At 36.1% G+C, this 19,794-nt stretch overlaps 1 protein-coding gene across 1 annotated transcript; it reads right to left on the minus strand.

The window, feature by feature from the left end:
• Window positions 1-1,969: 1,969 nt before the first annotated feature.
• On the minus strand, window positions 1,970-17,472 carry GCA (grancalcin; the record flags this gene model as incomplete). Its single annotated transcript, XM_081095170.1, has 8 exons — window positions 1,970-2,101; window positions 2,705-2,763; window positions 3,084-3,197; window positions 5,922-6,069; window positions 6,384-6,427; window positions 9,785-9,854; window positions 12,889-13,062; window positions 17,446-17,472. 8 exons carry the CDS (start codon window positions 17,470-17,472, stop codon window positions 2,075-2,077), a joined length of 663 nt encoding a protein of 220 aa, XP_080951296.1. The 3' UTR covers window positions 1,970-2,074.
• Between the last annotated feature and the right edge of the window lie 2,322 nt (window positions 17,473-19,794).

Consider the following 19,794-nt stretch of genomic DNA (forward strand, 5'->3'; position numbering starts at 1 on the left):
ATTTACATAATTAAATGACTATAATTACATCCTTTCAACTTTTTTTTTTTCAAGATACTACTGTTAATCCTCCATTTTTTAAGAAACATAGTTTTGGCCTGGCTGGTGTGGCTCAGTGATTGCACGTCACCTATGAACCAGGAGGTCACTGTTCGATTTCCAGTCAGAGCACATGCCTGGGTGATGGGCTTAAGCGCCAGTGGGGGCATGCAGAAGGCAGCCAATTGATGATTCTCTCTCATCATTGATGTGTCTATCTCTCTCTCCCTTTCCCTTCCTCTCTGACATCAATAAAGATATAGTCTTTAAAAAAAGAAAGTTTTATAAAAACTATATATTTACTTGGTCACTCACCATACTAAAATTATATCAATTTGTACAGTACTGCCCCCGTATCCTGGTTTCAGTACCTGAGGTCAGCTACCGAAAACATAAAATAGAAAGTTCCAGAAATAAACAATTCATAAGTTTTAAATTGCGTCTGTTCTGAGTAGTGTGAAGAAAACTCGAGTCGTCCCAGGTCATCCCTCCTGGGACGTGCAGTACAGTAAATTATTTTAAGAGAGACAGAGTCCACATTCACATAACTTTTAATACAGTATATTGTTATAATGATCTATTTTATATTGACTCTGGTTAACCTTTTACTGTGCTTAATTTATAAATGAAACTTTAACACAACTGTGTGTGTATAGAAAAAAACATTATATTTAGGTGCTATCTATGGTTTCAGGCATTCTCTGGGGATCTTAGGATATATCACTCTGGATCAGGGGGGACTACTGTTATTTACCTTTAAGCTGAGGAAGAGATTCAAATAAAGTATGTTTATTAAATCTTCATTGAGAAAGACTGAAGGTGTGGACAAAAAAAGGGGCTTGCTTCATTATAGCAGCTTATTCCAGGGGTTTTTAAATGCTAAAATCCTAGCGGCCCAACTTGGCAATTTCCATAGTAATGCCACACAGCAACACTGCTGCGGTGTCTACCAGGCTCCGTACCCCACAGTACACAGATGCGCTCAAAAGACATATTGGTGTACTAATGCCAAAACCAGCAGTTAACGTCGTCAAGAAAGTCAAATTTATAATTTCTCAACATTTAAACAAAGTGGAAAATTATCTGATTTTTTAACTTTATACACAATTGGCATTATGTATAAATAATAATTTAGTTTAGTAGAATAAGTTTAAATGTTGACATTTCATTAAAAATATAATTTCCAGAAAAATCTAGATGTAGCAAAAGATGTCATTTGAGGTTATCTATGTTTTTAGTAACAAAATAAAGTTCAGAGAGAAAAGTTGTTTATTAAGAACTTTTTTCCCATAGAAAACAACAAGACATGTTGAAGAAAAAATATACAATATATTGAATAAGAAAAAAGAAAAATGATGTCTCCTGTAGTCTTATTTCACTATACGTTATTTTATGCTCCACCTAAGGTGATTTAAGATAAAATTTTAGGAACTACAATTTTATTCTTCACAGTTAAAGATCTGGGAGTTTGTTCTCTGATAATGTGAATAAGAACAAACCCTATGACGAATATGGCACAAAATCCAGGACTGCCCCTCTAGCTTACCTTCAAACACCAACAACTACAAACAAAATCTGAAAGCAAAATCTGTAACCTTCAGATAAGTTTAAGTCAGTGTTAGCTAGGCTTTCATCATTTAGGTTCTTACATAATCTCATAAGTACATTCCTCCAAGTTTATATTGTTCAAATTAAGGCAAAGACATATATACATCAATTAATCACATACCAATATTTGATGACATTATACAGATATCCATCAAGAGAAAACTTCTTTAAAAGCAGAAACATCCCAAATACAAAAGCATCTCTTTTACTGCTTTGAATTGTGCATTAAAATAAAAACACATTTTACTAGATGTACTATATATATATATATATATATATATATATATATATATGTATATTATAAAGGGAATAGATTTAATAGGTAGAAACATGAAAAGCCCCAAAAGCTTAAATTTAAAGTAGTCCAGTTCATTTCTTCCAAGCAGAAACATTCACAGTATTTCTTTAGTTTTCAAATTCTAGATATTCAAATTGCCATCGTGCCCTGCAAAAACTAATAAATAAGCAAAATCATCAGCTGGTAACAATAAAATCATGTTTATTTTTATTAATTATATTCCATAAAAGTATTTTCACAAGATGAGAAACTTTGATTTTCCAAGATTTATAATTCAACCAGTATATGCTAGTAGGGTAATGTCAACCCTATAACTTTCACATAAAAACAAAAACAAGAAAAAACTAAAACTTCGGAACACATTTGAAATATAACTTGCTTATATAATCAATTTTTTAAAAAAGCTGGATTCAGGTTAATAGCAATTATCTGAAATGAGAAATGAATAGCTTTATAATCTATTATATGTGAAAATTTCCTATCTCTATTAGAACTAAGAAAATAATGGTAGTTTTACCCTTTAAAATGATTTGGAAGAAAAACTGCCAGAAACCTGTAATAAAATTTTAAAATATTTTGTATGTTTACTGTAAAGTCAAGTTGGTATTTGTACCAATATTTAATCTTATAGAAAAAAAACATGGCCTACAAAATATATTATTCCCAGTGTTGGTGCCAGGGATCACTTAATAGTTTTTGGTAACCATGAACACTTCTAGAACACAGTATAAATATCAAAAGTTTACACAAGATACTCACATCATCATATATGAAATTCACAACCCCTTGCTGCAAGTGGTCTCTTCTCCTAAAGAAATCTTTAAACAAAGAAATTACTTTTTTATTACAACTGAAAAATCTATAGTTTCAAATACTTGGTGTCCCCAGGTACTAAAATATTAATAATTTCATACTCAATTAAATCATAAGTGATTATGCATCTCAGACAAGAAAAAACCTCCAAAACTGAGCTATAACAATTTTTCACTACGTATATTTCAAAAATTTTAAAGCCTACCACTCTGATAAATTTAATAATGAATAAAGGGGAAAACATAATATAAACTTGCTAGAGAAAGCAACAAACATTACTTAAGAAAAGTAGCTGTACCCACTTTTACTAGTAAATGATCCATACCTGTCAAAGCCCGAAGCTTCACACAGCAAGCCACATAATCATCAAAGAAGATCCTGCCATGCTTGCTATAACGTTTAACAATAGCACTTAAGGTTTGAGGACTCAACCTATAACCTAAAAAAAAAGAAATTGATAAATTATACCTTCTAATACTAAGCACATAACACCACAACAAACACTGCATTCTTGTTAATAGTCATAAATAAATTAACTTTCAAAATGCATTCCATAAAAAACGTGTTAAGAACAAAGCACAATGTTAGAAACAAAACACATTCATACTGAAATTGATCAAAGCAACTGTTAATTATTAATAGTGGTACATGAATATCACAAATCTAGCTTTCTAATAAAGTCGAAGCTAAAAAATATATTATTTGTGATTTAAAAAATATATTTTGAACCCTAACCAGTTTTTTTTCAGTGGATAGAGCCTTGGCCTGTGGACTGAAGGGTCCCGAATTTGATTCCAGTCAAGGGCACATATCTCGGTTGGAGGCGCTATCCCTGGCCCTGGTTAAGGTGCATGCAGAAGGCAACCAATTGATGTATCTCTCTCAGAATGATGTTTCTCTCTGTCTTTCCCCCTCAACTTCTACTCTAAAAATTAATGGAGAAAAAAAAATCCTTGGGTGAGAATTAAAACATATGTTCTATATATATATATAAAAGGCTAATATGCTAAGTGTCTGACAGTCTGGCCAGTTGCTATGACACGCACTGACCACCAGAGGGCAGACGCTCAATGCAGGAGCTGCTGTGATGCACACTGGCTATTTACAAAGAAATGGCACCGCGGACCTGGCATCCACAAAGCAACACTCGGCTTCCCTGAAGTGGGACACAGGCCCCACCACCACCCCAGAGCAACACCCCACCAAATCGCAGCCTACGCTGCTGAGACCCCATGGCGCAAAATACAGCCCACAGCCCAGCCCAGAAACGGTGGCTGTGGGTGCCAGGTAATGACATCACATAGCAATGCCCAGTTTCCTCTCCCCTAGCAACTAGCCTCCTTGGGGTTTCTTCAGTCCAGGAACACAACTTGCTTTATAGCCAGGTGGAAATATTTTACACTTTAACCAATTGTCTGGGAAGCATTTTCCTGTGCCTCATCTCATTTGATCCTCACAGAAGTCTTAGAGTAGGCAGAGAGGAGACTCGGTGAAATCTTATTTTCTTTTCATTACCCAGAAAATGGAGATTTAGAAAGCTCAGAAACTTGACTCAACTGAAAAGAAGTAAGAAATAGTGGACCCTGAAAATAACTTCATGTTTTCTCACTGCGCAGAATATAGCCAAACACTGCTGCAGCTAAATATTTTACCCTTTGTTCTCCCTGCGAGATCTATAATAATAATCTGCTTCATGTTGATATTTACTGCATATTGCTGACAATTACTTGAAAGAGAAGTTGGGGTGCTTCACTGGGCTGGAAAAAGTTTAGCTAAATCAGAAAGCAGGCCTAATTAAACAAGTTTATCTATATAGTAGAGGCCTGGTGAATGAATTCGTGTACCAGTGGGATCCCTTGGCCTGGCCTGTGGGATCAGACCAAAACCAGCTCTCCGACTTCCCTCAAGGGGTCCCGGATTGCGAAAGGGTAGATGCCAGGGCCAGGGACCCCACCGGTGCACAATCAGGGCCAGGGAGGGACATAGGAAGTTGGCCAGCTGGAGAGGGACCATGGAAAGGCTCCAGGGTGTGTCTGGCCCATCTTGCTCAGTCCCAATCAGCTGTATCCCAGAAGCAAGCTAACCTACCAGTCGGAGCATCTGCCCCCTGGTGGTCAGTGCACAGCATAGCGAGCAGTTGAGCGGCCTTAGCATATCATTAGCATATTACACTTTGGTTGAACGGACGACCGGATGACCGGACACTTAGCATATTAGGCTTTTATTATATAGGATGCCTATGTGAATTGTTTGGCTATTTTCTTTTTTGCAAAAGGTTATATTAATTTTCCAACATTATGCTGAATTAAGGAACAAGTTTAATCCATTAATTATTAAGGCTCTATAAACTATAGTACATGTTTATATAGCCAGGATTGTCCCTAAAATCACCATTTATTAAATTAAAATGTCGATTTATAAAACAAAGAAAATCACTAGTTTTTACTTTTTTAAATTAGAATTTGAGATAATTTATATTGGTTCCAGATTTTAACTTTCAAGAAGTTAATTTTCTTATAGATGTATTTTGTTTAGAAATGAGTATAAATAAAATCATAAAGAGAAACACACTTAAATTTACTGAAAACTGTTGTTAACTGTAAGCAAGTTACACACCATTGTATATAATCACTTTTTGAAAGAAAGTAGACTTAGAACCTTAGCTTATCAGAGATTGACAAAAAATAACATTAAATTATTTAAAAATATTCTAAAACGCATACTTCTAATTTGGAGGTATTTTGGCATCTACTGTGTATTCTCTACTACTTAAGAAAAAAACCAAAACAAAAACTATGGTGTTTACTGCCAAAAAACTAGATTATCAAATTGGAGGTCTTACCAAGATACAAAAGAATACTATAAATAATAAGTGAGAACTAATAATTAGAGGAATAAATTTAAATATGCTCAGCAGAGAAAATTCAGAAGTTATTTTATCATCCAGAATGTATGAAAGTTCATCTTTTGAAAAAATAATGGATAAAATGGTTTTTGTTGGTGTTGTTAAAGGTCCTTAGTTAGAATTTACCTACAACCTTGAAATCAATCTAGGTGAAATAATATATCCCTTTATTACTTAAAAAATTAAAACAATTAAGATTCATCTGATCAAAGGACAAAGATGACCTGGATGGATGCTAAAGAATTTTAATATTCTTACCCATAGCAGCAATGGCTTGATTCAACTCATGATGCTCCACTGTGCCACTTCCGTCTTGATCAATAGTTATGAAATTTTGTTTCCAGGCATTAAGAGCTGTCCAAAGTTCTTTGAATTCATTAAATCCCATTTTTCCTGTGTAATCTCTCTGACAGTTTTATTAACAAAAATGAAATTGATACCAAAGAGAATTTACTTAACCCAAAACTCCAAATCATTCACACACACACACACACACACACACACACACACACACACGCACACGATAGGATGCTTCTGCAAGAGTTAGCTAAATTTGGCATATGAGTAGATTTCTATGTAAAACTGGAAAAGTATGGAATTCAAACAGGATCTTACAAAGCATTTTTAAACTCTGGCTTACTGTGGTAATCTATAATCCACAACTGCCTTGTATGAAAAAGACACTATTCAATAGTATTTGCTATTTTTACTCAAGGATACATCCAACATGGCAATCATAATTCTGCAGGTTTCCAAACTGAAGGCTGTAAAACATATTTATTATTTCAATTAGAGTTTGAACAATTTTATCTATGTAAGACTATGACAATTTCTATTGTTAACTTAAAACATTCAAAACTGCCAAAAATATACAATCACCCTAATCAGCAAATTTAACACATTAGCCATCCATAAAAAAAAAAAAAATTGCTACCTTCAATCTAATCATATCTAATAAGGGGATTTAGATAATTAAATAAGCAATCATAAAGTAACTGAAAACTGCTATCACATAGAGGAGCGTTTTAGTCTTCCTAATACAAATGACAAGCGGAGTTTAAGTAGGCATTTGACATATACTAAAATCACAAAACTTAAAGGAGTTAGCAATTTGGTTAAAGCCTGGGGTATATGGGAGGGAGTTGCATATGATGACATCAGAAAGACAGATGAGGGCTAGATCATGAAAGTCGTAAATGCCAACCTAAAGATTTAGACCAATGGAAGTCACTGAAGGATTTTAAGCAGAGGGACAATTCTAAAATCTTCATTTCAGAAACATTAGTTTACCCTGAATAGACTGTAAAGTGAGATGAAAATGGATGTAGGTAAATCATTTGATAGTTTTACTGTAATTTGATTAAGTAAGAAAAGATAAGTTTCTTAACTGAAGCAAATGTTTCCCCCCCCCCCTTGGGGATGAGGAAGGGGGGCAAGAAAAGAAAGAAGGAATAAATAAACACTATCTTAAAATTAGGGTTTATTAGAAATATTAACACTTTTGTAATTATAGAACCATAACTGAGGACTCAGTAAATAGAATTTAATTTCTCAAATCCTTACTGTAATTGCATTCAATTAGTATGTGATTTATTCAAGACTATATCATAGCCCTGATAAATAAAACATTATATTAGCACAGTTAAGCTTACAAAGTTCTCTTAGCTAATAGCTCATTAAAATAAAAATAAATAAATAAAAATACTTAAAATTAAGTTGACTTATTTTATGCTATTTGATATTTTTGAAATTCTATAAAGAAACAAATGATTTCAGCTAAATTTTAGATCCATTAAGAAAAAAAAAATTGTAAAACATCCCACAAGCTTTAGTAGCTGATTTTCTTTAAATGTTTAATTAATGTTAGAATAGGTGGTTACAGTATTTCCAGGCTGACAATTTCAGCAGATACTCAATGCGCATTTTCTATGTACCGGATAGTGTGTGTTTTGTGATTTCACATAAACATAAACATTTAATCAGATTAAATATTTTGACAAAGAATGAAGAGAATTTTCAGGAAAATTGACAAGAGTTCCCCTCTCTCTCACCACATTCCATTAGAATAGAGAGTAAATGGATTTTTTTTAAAAGTCATAAACCTTTAGAGAAAAAGAGAATGGGAGAAGAAACAAAGGAACCAAATTTTGCAAGCTGGAAAAGTAGATGGATGTGAGTTAACTAACCTAAGTTATAAAAAAGTGTTTTCCTGAACCTGCAATAAAAACAGCTGAGAAGCAGCCTACTTATCCTGGAAAAGACCCCAAAAGTTTAAGAATTGGCAATACTTCTGTAAATGGGTAAAGATAAGATAAAAACAGGAGTGACTGAATGTCTACTTAAGGAGCATTCAGAGCTCTAAATCCCCTCCTGGCCTCAGTTCAGTGGAAGGCTATGTCTGCTCTCACCTCAGCAGAAGTCTGGGGTTTTATTCCTGGGAGAAGTCTCTAGATTGCAGGATTCCAGAACAGGGTTAGCTAGCTGGCAATTAAATGACAATTTACAAAAGACTGAGAGCCCTGCTGATTCTTTCCCCCTCCTTTCCAGACAGAAGATCAGCTGGACAACCAGCCCAAAAGGAAACCCTAGAGAATACTAACACCCAGTGTTGCACACCAAACTGCCCAGCCTAACCATCAGACAGAGGGCTCTACAATCAGCACCTAACCATGATCTCACAGCTTCTAACCAGCCTTTTAGTTAAGTATGAGAATCCCAGGATCACCAGACACCTGAGAAAAGCATCTAATATAAAAGACAAACAAATGGGGGGGGGGGGGGAGGAAGAAGCAATCTGTTGGAAACAAAGGTTATGTAGAAAGAAAAAAACTTTAAATCTCAGAGAGATCATGGAAGATATCACATTCATGAAGAAAAAAACACACAGATGCTCTTGGATTTTAAGAACATGGCAGTAAACAAGGCTCAATAGAAGGTTTAGAAAATAAAGATATGGACATGTCCTCCCAAAATAGAGGAAAAGAAGAAGTAGGAGAAAATAAGTAATCCATCCCAAATAACAGGCATTCTAGAAAGAGAAAATAGAGAAAACATCACTGAAGAAAATATCCCAGAACTAAAGCAAATGAGTCCCAGACTGGGGGTACTTACTGAGTTCCCTACACAACACAACTAGGCACATGACTGTGAACCATCAGACTAGGAACAAACATTTCACAGGCCTCAAGAGAGGAAAGACATATGACATATAGGCAGGACACAGAAAGACAGAGCAACAGTGGAAGCTAGAAACAATGGTACCTTTAAGATTCTAAGTGAAAATTACTTGTAACAGCATTCTACACCTGGCCATTCATTTAATTCTGAGGACAGAATGAAAGCATTTTCAGATGAAGCCTCAAAAAAATTTACCTCCCATGTACTCTTTTAATAGAAAGCTAATGTTATACTTTATAGAATTAAAAAAGATGACAAGAGATGAAATAAAGGGAAGATCCAACTCCAGAGAGAGAAAGATAGCTCCCGAACAATGGTGATGAAATGCCAGTGTGACGGCTCTGCACAGAGTACAGCACAACAGGAAGCTCCAAGATGATGATTAATTTCAGGAAAGGAAAGTTATGTAAAATGGAATATTAATCATACCTATCGCAAGACATAAGAAGAGCATTTAGATAGTAACAAAAAGGCAAATACTGATTGTCGACCTAACGTAAATTATTACATCGCTGTGCTGAATGGATGGGAGGATGGGTAGGGCTCCTGTGTGGAGGGCAGGGACAAGGGTGAGTTTAAGGTTGAGAGTTAAATCCTCATGCCCCACAGAAGACCTCCACTGATAATCATTAAAACTGAAAAGCAATAGTGATTTAAAAAGCATGCTGTTTTGAGATCTGGAGGCAAATTTCAAAACAATCAGCTGAGAAAGTTGAAAGAAATTTCCTCTGTGAGTGGTTAACACTGGGGAGAGAGCAATGAACAATGAACAGTTATTTTCATAACAAACTCTGAAGAATTATTTGACTCTTTAAACTATGTGCATGTATATCTGTGATAAAAAAAACAAACAAACTGTAAAGTAATATAAGTATGGGTGCAAAATGTTAGGATATGAATTTCCTATTCCAATTTCAACGGGGGGCGCAGGGGGGAGATCTCACGAGAATAAGTTCCACTAATTCCAGACTGTGTCAAACATTTCTGAAGTTCTTCTGCATCCACTTCACCATCCTGTTAAAATAATTATAACTTGATTTAATGTACAGTTGTGTAAATGCACATTAAAGTGCTAACTGTCCATCTAGACCAGCGGTTCCCAACCTGTGGGTCGCAACCCCTTTGGGGGTTGAAGGACCCTTTCACAGGGATCGCCTAAGACCATCAGAAAACACATATATAATTACATATTGTTTTTGTGATTAATCACTATGCTTTAATTATGTTCAATTTGTAACAATGAAATTGGGGGTCACCGCAATATGAGGAACTGTATTAGGAAGGTTGAGAACCACTGATCTAGACCAATCAAAAAATATGCATTCTTCACAATATTACTCTATTATCAACTACAAAATAATAGGTGACTTTTATAGCAAAGGCATATTACAGAACATCATGAACTATAAATAATTTTTCACAATCAAATTATAATCTATTAATTTTTGAAGCATCTCAAATATAATTTATTTTTTCTACTTTGAGGAAATGGCATAATCATTCTATACAATAATAGCTCAAAATAATATCTTGGGGGAAACACTGGACCTCTACTTCAATTAGTTGGAAAAATACCTACAATGGAATTTTTAAGAAAAATCTCAAAACTTTCCTTTCATGCCTATTTTTTTTTGGGGGGGGAGATTATTTCTAATGAATATTAAAAAAGAAAATATATTTTCCCTCCAAAACTATTACCCCCAGCAAAATTTTAGAGTTCCGTACATTTTGGTAGTAGTCTTCTGATTATTGCCCAAACATTCTTGGCTTGAACTTATGGAAAATATGTTTTTAATACAAATAAGAAATCACAATGGAAGTGAAACAGGTTGAGGAGTCTCAGGTTTCAGTACCTCATCCTATTTTCTATTTAAAAAAAAATATAGAGAGGAGAATATTTTACTTGGAGGTATCAAATACATTGTCTGAATACCAAACAATAGCTCTGAGAAAGGATCAAGGGGACAAATTTAAAATGTACTTTGTAGGACCAAAGGAAAAAAAAAATAACAACTTCGAAAAACTATGGCTAAGAATTACTATAAACACTCATATTCTGATCTTTAGCTTAGATTTCCTTATACGAAAACTTCTTCTCAATGAACCAACCATGTAGTACTGTTTAGTACTACACAGCATCTAAGTGGTTGTCTGTCTGTCTGTCATGCAGGTTTTTGTAATCTTGTTTACATAATTTTAAATGTATTATAGAACTGTATACCTGAAATCTATATAACTGTATTAACCAATGTCACCCAAAAAATTTCAATAAAAAATACATTTAAAAAATTAAATTCTGTAGTTAGAAAATAGTTCTTTTAAAAAAATCAGCCATATTTTAAATTGTGGACACAATCGAGGTGGGGACAATCACAAAATCACTACACAAGGAAGGGCGACATGGGGAAGGAAAGGTGTAACATGGAAGGGGGACCAAAAGAAGGGAGGAAATACACAAGAACTCCAAGCAAAGCAAGTTTATGAACCAAAAGTCGAAAGTATATAAAAAAAATCTAATGGTCAACAAGACAACCAACAAAAATTAACAATTTAGAACAATCCCATACAAAATGAAATTAATTTTATAGCAATCAATAAATCAAGTATGTTAAGAAAATGAAGAGAAGCAACCAAATAAATATCTTCCATTTAGAAAGAATAAGAAATTAATTTAACAAATATTTATTAAGCAACCTACTATGTACAAGCACCATTAATAGGACTAGTTATCTAACACTGTTCAAAACAAATTCCTCACCTTCATACAGTTTACATGTTAGTGATGGTAGAGAGACAATAAAGAAGAAATTACTTTGATGATAGTAAGTGATAAGGGGAAAATACAGCAGAGTAAAGGTAATAAGGAATGTGTGCAGGGGCCCAGTGGAGTAAAAAAGATCTCACAAGAGTAAGTTCCACTAATTCCAGACTGTGTCAAACATTTCTGAAGTTCTTCTGCATCCACTTCAGAAGTGGAAGCAGTGTGCACACTAAAGTTAAAGGTGTTGCTATTATTGAAATTCATGATGTGTGTGTGTGTGTGCATGTGTGTATGTTTGTGTGTTTATGAAGGTACGAACCAGAATTTCCTCAAATCAACTGATGATTAAATCATCACTGTTCAGAAAACATCATCCTATAAAAGGAACACTGCAGAAAGCTTTAACTGGGCATTTCTTGTAGAGCATCATATAGGCCATTATATGGCCTATTAAAAAAGAATACAGCTATAGTGGTGAGTTCAGTAACGGGGTTGTAGAAGCATATTATGTAAGTCTGATATTACACCTGATCCTAAAGCTAGGCAAAATTCAACATATACAAGAATTGTCTAAATATTTGAACTAAAAAATTAGAAATGAAATAGCTTATGTACCCACTCAACCCATGTATTGAATGACTAATATATTCCTAGTGTCAAGTTGGTAGGGGACAATATTGCAAGAGCCATCTCTTCATGGAGTTTAACTACACAAAAGCACAAGGCTATGGAAAAATTGAGGCAAGTATCAAACAGTACAAACATAGAAAATCATTGTTGAAAACTGTTATACTGTAATAGATCAGAAGTCAAATAAAAGTCTCTAAATATATATGTCCAGTTCCTGATAAGAAGGGTATAATGTAACAAGATTTCATTTAGCTGCAAACAATAAAAAATGCTATTAAAGGGGCTTAAAAAACTAAGGATTTATTGTTTTATACAAGACGCCTAGCGCAAGACAGAACTTGACTCTATAGCAACTTAGTGATGTCACCAATCTGTACTTGTAGATATCTTTTTCCAAATCCTCTCTGGCTCACTCTCCAGACACCACCCTGGTTCCACTTTTGGTTAAATAAACTATGTGTCAGGGATCATGCTAACAGACTTTTTAAAATAAAATGACTAACCTCATCTCTGATCTCAGGAAGAAAAGTAGTCTAGAAAGGTTTAAAATACAAATTTGATATACATTTTAAATGATACACTAAATAAAAAAAGTGGCATGTCTTTAAACAGCAATCATTTTTAACTGATATTTGTCCAATGTATTTAGGATCTCACCTGTCCAGCAACAGCAGTAAAGTATGTCCACATGGGGTCTTCGGCTGAGGAGTAATTGTTCAAGTAAGCTGGGTGTCTGGGGTATCCACCAGGGAGCACCTGTGGTCCTGTTCCTGGCACTGGCTGTCCCATCTGCATCTGCATTCCTGGCATCTGACCAATAAAATTTCCAAACTAGAAGAGTGAAAAAGGAGGAAGTTATTATCACAAAATGCTACCTATTATCCACTAACGTTGGTTTAAAAAGAAATACTTATGAGCAGTCCATTGCAGTGCAGAAACAGAGTTACTGAAAGCTTCCAAATTCACTATCACAAAAGCTGTTAGCTCCAAAATGCTAGATGTTCCATAATTGGATCTAATTCCATTCATTAACATGTTATCCAGAATTAAAAAAACTGTGAAAGAAAAAAAAAATCTCTAGCCACTAAGAACTCAATCTAATAGATGAACATACATAATTTGAAAAAGTGTTTACCATAATCAACACTAAAATAAACAAAAATAAAAAGTGTAAGAAAATTTACCTACAGAAAAACTAACAAGTAGTATAACTCAGGACACATACTTAGAAGAATGCATGGTAAAATACAATGAAATTGTGAATAAATCAAGGGAAACAGCGTAGGACTGAAATACCTGCTCCATCAAAAAAAAATTTTTTTAAGGAAGAAATCAATGAACAGGTCAATAAATTTATAATTCTAACCATGGTCCTTTTCAAAACTAAGAGTAACAACAAGAATACAAACAATAATAATACAGAGCTAATATTTTTTGAGAGCTTTTTATATCCAGGTACTACTGTTCTAAGTACTTTCCATCTATTACGTTATTTGATTTTCCAACAACCCTATGAGGTATAAAAGTACTATGTCCTTTTTGCAATTGAGGACCTGAAACTTCAGGAGGCTTCCTGAATTGGTTAAGGTCAGATAACTAGTAAGAAGTAGATCATGATTCAAAAATAGACAGTATGACCCAGAGGCTACCTACTATTTGTTTCCTGCTATATCTGTGGTTCCTCTTTTCTTTTCAGTTGGAACTTGGTACACATTATTAATAACTTTAAAAAGATAACTTTACTCAGTTGTTTTTTTGGGTTTGTTTTTTGGTGTTTTTTTTTTTTTTAGTGTGAAGGAAGTATAAAGATAGTTCATTATTCCATTTTGGGTGTGTTTTTTCCTTTTTATTGAACTTATTGGGGTGACACTGGTTAACAAAATTATACAGGTTTCAGGTGCACAATTCTAAAACACATCATCTGTACTCTGTACTTTGTATTTACCATCCCAAGAAAAGCTTCCATCCATTTATCCCCCCATACCCTCCTCCACCTTCCTCCATCCCCCCACCTCTAACCCCGGGGAATTACCACATTGTGGTCTGTGTTCAAGAGTTTTTTCCCCTTTCTTTTTTGCTCAATCCCTCCACCCTCCTCCACACCTAGCTCCCTCGACACAGCCAGTCAGCCTGGTGTCTGTCTGTGAGTCTGTCTCTATTTTGCTTGTTAGTTCATTTTGTTCATTAGATTCCAGAATCATATGGTACTTGAATGAAAATATTTTTCACTTACATTCTTTTTTTCATATAGTATTCTCTTGAAATTTTTTTAAAATTACAGTTGGCATTTAATATTATATTAGTTTCAGGTGTACAGCGTAGTGCTTAGATATTTATATAACTTACAAAGTGATCTCCCAGATAAGTCTACTACCCGCAGACACCATATATAATTATTACAATATTATTGATTATATTCCCTATGCTGAACTTCACATTCCCATGACTATTTTGCAAATGCTAGTTTGTAACTTCACTTGCATTCTTTAAGGGTCAGTAGAGATTGCCAGAGGCAAAAAAGATTAAGATAAAGGGCAAAGAAGATAAAAGATAGAGACTTTTTGAGGTACTCTGAAAAGCCCTGGGCAGGGATGTGGTAAGAGCAAAAGTATGGAGGAAGTATTAAGAGTTCCAGGAAACTTCCTCAGGAGGTGGTCAAAACATATATAGATTCTGAAGCAATGAAGTACAAGAAAGGAAACAGTAAGACAATATTAGCAAAAAAAAAATAGATATGATTGTTTAAAAGTTGCTTCTTTGAAAAGAAGAGATGGACAGACCAGGCTGACAAATAGTAAAAGGGCCCTAGTAGGGCTGGCTCAGTGGACAGAGTATAGGCTTGGGGACTGAAGGGCCCCAGGTTCGATTCCCCTCAAGAGCAGATACCCGGGCTGTGGGCTCGATCCCCAGTAGGGGGCGTGCAGGAGGCAGCCAATCAATGAGTCTCTCATCATTGATGTTTCTATCACTCTCTCCCTTCCTCTCTGAAATCAATAAAAATATATTTTAAAAAAAGAAAAGGAGAGTATTCAACCACAAATAGAATTTAAATTTTAAAATATATATTAACAATGCTATGTATACCTTTTTACCAATATATTTGGAAAACGTAGGTGAAATGGCCCTTCTAAAATTATAAATATTGACTCAAGGGAGAAAAAATCTTCCTATTTCTAATAATGGCAGGCTAGGATAATTTTATCAATCTTAGTAATAAAAATAATCCAAATGTTGCAAAATATTATTTTTAAATCATCTTACCAATGGAAGGAAATTTCCAGGCCAATATCTGAGGACAAGTCTAACCCCTGAGGTGAACAGTTTAGCAAAACTCGTAAAGCTTTTGCTCTTTGGGCATGTAGAAATAACATCCAAGGACAAGGAGTGAAAACAAGTGTTAGGGCATATCCAGGAAGTTAGGGCTTACTGGCGACCCTCACCACTGTAAGATTCACATCCGGAAGAAAAACTAAAAGTGTTTTATAAGAAACGAGGTCAAACTAAATCTAAGCATATTAGTGAAAAGCTAATGTTGAGGTGATGCCAAAAGATGACCATGAACCCTTTACTATAGCATCTCCATTTGTTCCATTTTTTTAAACAAGTCAGGCAAGCTATATTACATGAAGAATCTGACCTTATGAATAACCTTCTGCCTCTCTTTCCTTCCTGACATGCAGCATTCACTGCCCCCAAATCCAAAAACATGAGAGCTGGTCGTGGTCAGAGTACAGATGATTGAAAATTCTTTGCCGTCTCCCCTATGCAAGGCGGACTTTTTCCATCCCTTTGAATCTAAGCTGGGCCTGTGTCAGCCGTAACTGATAGAATACAGCAGAAATTGCACCAAAGTCCATTCCAGACTAAAGACTTCAAAAGGCACTTTCTGTTTCTCTCTTAGAACAAAGCCAGCATAAGGAAGCCCAAGACTCATGTAGAAGGACCCCCATGGAGAACTGGAGCTCCTAGTCATTAAGGCCAATCCATAAAAATAGTTTAAAAAATTCATATTTCAAGTTGTCTTCTTGGTAGTGTCAAATGAGTCAACACTGACTATTACATAGAGTTACTATCTGGTAACGTGACTGAAGAACAGCTTGGACTTAAAAGCTGATGGCAATGTCATTTTCACATTGTTTTGCACATTTCTGAATCCTTAATATTATCTTGGATTCCTAGTTTCTTCCCAGAAATTTTCAAACTACGGGTCCAGTTTGGAAGGGTTATTTTAGTTAAACTAGATTATAGAATCTGCAACGCCAGAGAACTATGTATGTATAAACTGTAATATATCACATTAAGCTAAAGGAACAAACAAGTTGAGAAACCAAATGTCTCTACTTCATCCCTCAGTTTACTCCCTGTATTTTACATCAGTGTGAAAATTTTCAAACGCTCCTTTGACTAATGGTTGAAGAAGGCCTTACCTTCCTTAGGCATCTTAAAGTAGAAGGGGCCAGGAGGAACTGAGGCCAGGTTTTCAACACTGCCATCTGACAGTACTAAAACCTATATTAAATATTAGTAAAGCTCAATTTCTCTTTCTGGGTTAAAAACAAGTACAATTAATATTAGAATTATATTATTGTCTACCAACAGCCCAATGGATTATCCCTCGTGCACATTTTAATACAAAGTGTGCTCCCCCACTCTGAAGATCACTGACATAAATACTGAAGGTTGTGCAACTTTCTGAGAAGAAAAAGCCAGCCAGCTAGCCACCAGGATACTGCACTTATAATTTCCAACTCTCAAAGGTGATGCAAAATAAAGAGTTATGTAAGAAAAGAGTAACCCTCCCACTCCCCAAAAAGTGTAGAAGAACAGACTGCCCTTAGCAGAACAGTAAAGATTAGGAGACATTTAGCGCATCTTCATTTATTCTTAAGGATAGAAAATAAGTGGTCAAAAAATCCAGAAAGAGGATGTCTAGCAAAACGGAGTGACACATTGGGGGCGGGGCACAGCAGATGACTGGAACAAGAAAAGGGTGCTTTTCCCCGCGCCGCTCCAGGAAAGATGTTTCTAAAACCACATCACACTCTTGGCTACACAAGGACACGCCTCGGGGACCAGGACTCGGACTGCGGGCACAAGAGGCAGTGCAAGAGGCGGCGAAGATTCAGGCGCCGAAGGTGGCCCGGTCCCTCGGCACCGCCAGCAGGGGCGCCACACCCCGCAGAGCGGTGGCCGCGCGCAGAGGACAGCACTCACCCCTCCTCCGTATCCCGGATAGGCCATGACGAGCGGATCAAGTGCCACCCCGTTCCCCGTCACCCTTGGAGCCTGCGTCCGCCCTGCCGGTGAGAAGCGTAGGTGCAGGTACAAGTGCAAGTGCGGCTCAGAGGCTCACTCGCAGCGTCCTTTGCTTCCCCGAGACCACCCACCGCCGGCACCCAGCACCGCCCCACTCGGCTCCGATTGGCTGAGCCCCGCGCTTGGGGGCACGCCCCTTTCCGGAGTCTCAGTCCCACCCCTCTTGTCTCTGATTGGCTTCACGCGCCCAGCTCTTTCCTGCTCGGCTCCTATTGGCTCGCTCAGGTGTCGCGCTCTCCTCACTGAACCACGAAGCACACTGGCGCGGTTACATCCACCCTCTTTGGAAAGGCTGCCCCCCCAAGTTTCTTCAAAAACCCCAGACCGGTCATTACTTCTTTTCACCACCGTTCTTGAGCCGGACTTCCAGATGCACATCTATGAATGTAAAACCGTGTAGAGTTACATTTATTTTTGAATAGCGTTGATGTCACAATCAAAACTTTGAAACCTTTACCCCTGCGCCAAGGGGAGTGCTTCTGAGCTAACACCCACTTGTCAAATTTTACCAAAAGGTTATTTGTAGTTTGTTTAGTAGATAAACAGTAACCAGAGTTGCCAGGTTTAGGAAATAAAAACATAGGAAATCCAGTTACATTTCATTTTCTAGTAAACAAGGAATTGTTATAAATGTCTCAAATATTACATGATTTACATGATTAAATGTCTTCAGTCAGGCAAAAACGTAAATGCTCAATTCCTTGGTTTATTAAGTAATAGTAGTTGACATTTCTGCTTTTCTCGGGAATTCAAATGAATTTTGTAGCCCCAGCTTTAAAAGGACAAGACACACACAGTACAAGGACAGCTGTAGCTTTTGCTTAAAAACACACGCAAAAGACCAGGATGACATAATTTTGAGTAATTTCTGAATAAGACAACCACAAAAAACCATTTTAAAAATACTTTTTGGGGGTGGGGTGAGGGGGAGTGTTAATTATTCACAGAGGAAATAAACCTTGCAAAGCTGAGTAACTATTGCTCAGCTACCCTACAGAGGAGGAACACGTTGAACCTTGTGAAACCTAATTTTATTAGGAGAGAAAGGAAGATTGCCACTCTTATGAAAGTGTGTTAGTTCTTCTAACACAAAAAAAAATACTTTAGCCAATAAGATTAAATTATCGGCACAAATAAGTGTAGAGGGGTGTGGTAAAACTTATATGATAAGAGGAAAGAACACATGATTCATAAAAGTATGAAGTGATAAAGCAGGACAAAGCAAAACAAATTGTTGTAACGTTTTACTCTTCTTGGTTAACTGTATATTCAAAGACTTAGTAAGCACCGAGGGTTTTATACTTACAAAGTCAGTCTAAATCTCTGGTCAGAACCTTTGTGCACCTTCTCTTCAGCACAGTAGCCCTATGGATGCGTTATATGTGTGTTATGGTGGGAGTCAAATCTCTGTGGTCCTCTTGCATTTTTACAAGTTATAGTTTCCAAGATAGTAGTTCCTTCAAGGGCAGAGACATGGTTGCAAGATGGCAAAGATCATCTCTCCCTCCATGTTAAAGTTTGGGTAAGTTTGCTAGCAGGACTTTCCCAAGCGTGACATTTGTCCATTCTAATACACACCCAATGCTTGTGCAACACCTGCCTAGCAGCTCCAATTTGCCTCCTAGAATTTGGGAGCCAGAGGAATCTAAGAGAATCTGAAGTGCATGCTCCCTGTTGTGCTGTGAGCAGTCAAGTCCTTTGCCTCCTGTAGAGGAATCTCACGCCTTCTGTCAACTTCTATGAAACTGTAGCAGGCTTCTTAGTAGCTTGCAAGTAGGATGAAATAACAGATCCTTCATAGCTCTTAGCAATTTATCTCTTAGACAAAGAGCTACCCAGAGTTCCTATTAAAGGGTAGCAGAATATGCCACTCCCCAATATGCCACTTTCATATGATGATTTTTTTTTACTGAAAGCAATTTAAAAAAGAAAAGAAAAACTTTCTGCTTTCCCGCTATTTGCCTAAAAGCAGGACATAAGTTTATAAAAGTGACCCTCCTCATACTGCAAGACAACATTAGAAATGGAGAAAGTAGAGACTTAAATCTGCATAACAAATCTTGCACTTATTTATTCTGCTTTTCCTAGTAGCCTTCCTATAGCTTTCTCCACACTTTTTCTTTTCTCTTTAGCTGAAGATGGTATTTAAGATGAAGTTCTAATTCACCTCTGAGAGTTACTGATTTTTCCCTGGTTGTCCCTAATGTATACATGAGGATACATGTCAATAAACTTCTGAGCTTTTTC

The sequence above is a fragment of the Myotis nattereri genome (genome assembly GCF_964212035.1).
Source record: "Myotis nattereri genome assembly, chromosome: 7".
NCBI lineage: Eukaryota > Metazoa > Chordata > Mammalia > Chiroptera > Vespertilionidae > Myotis > Myotis nattereri.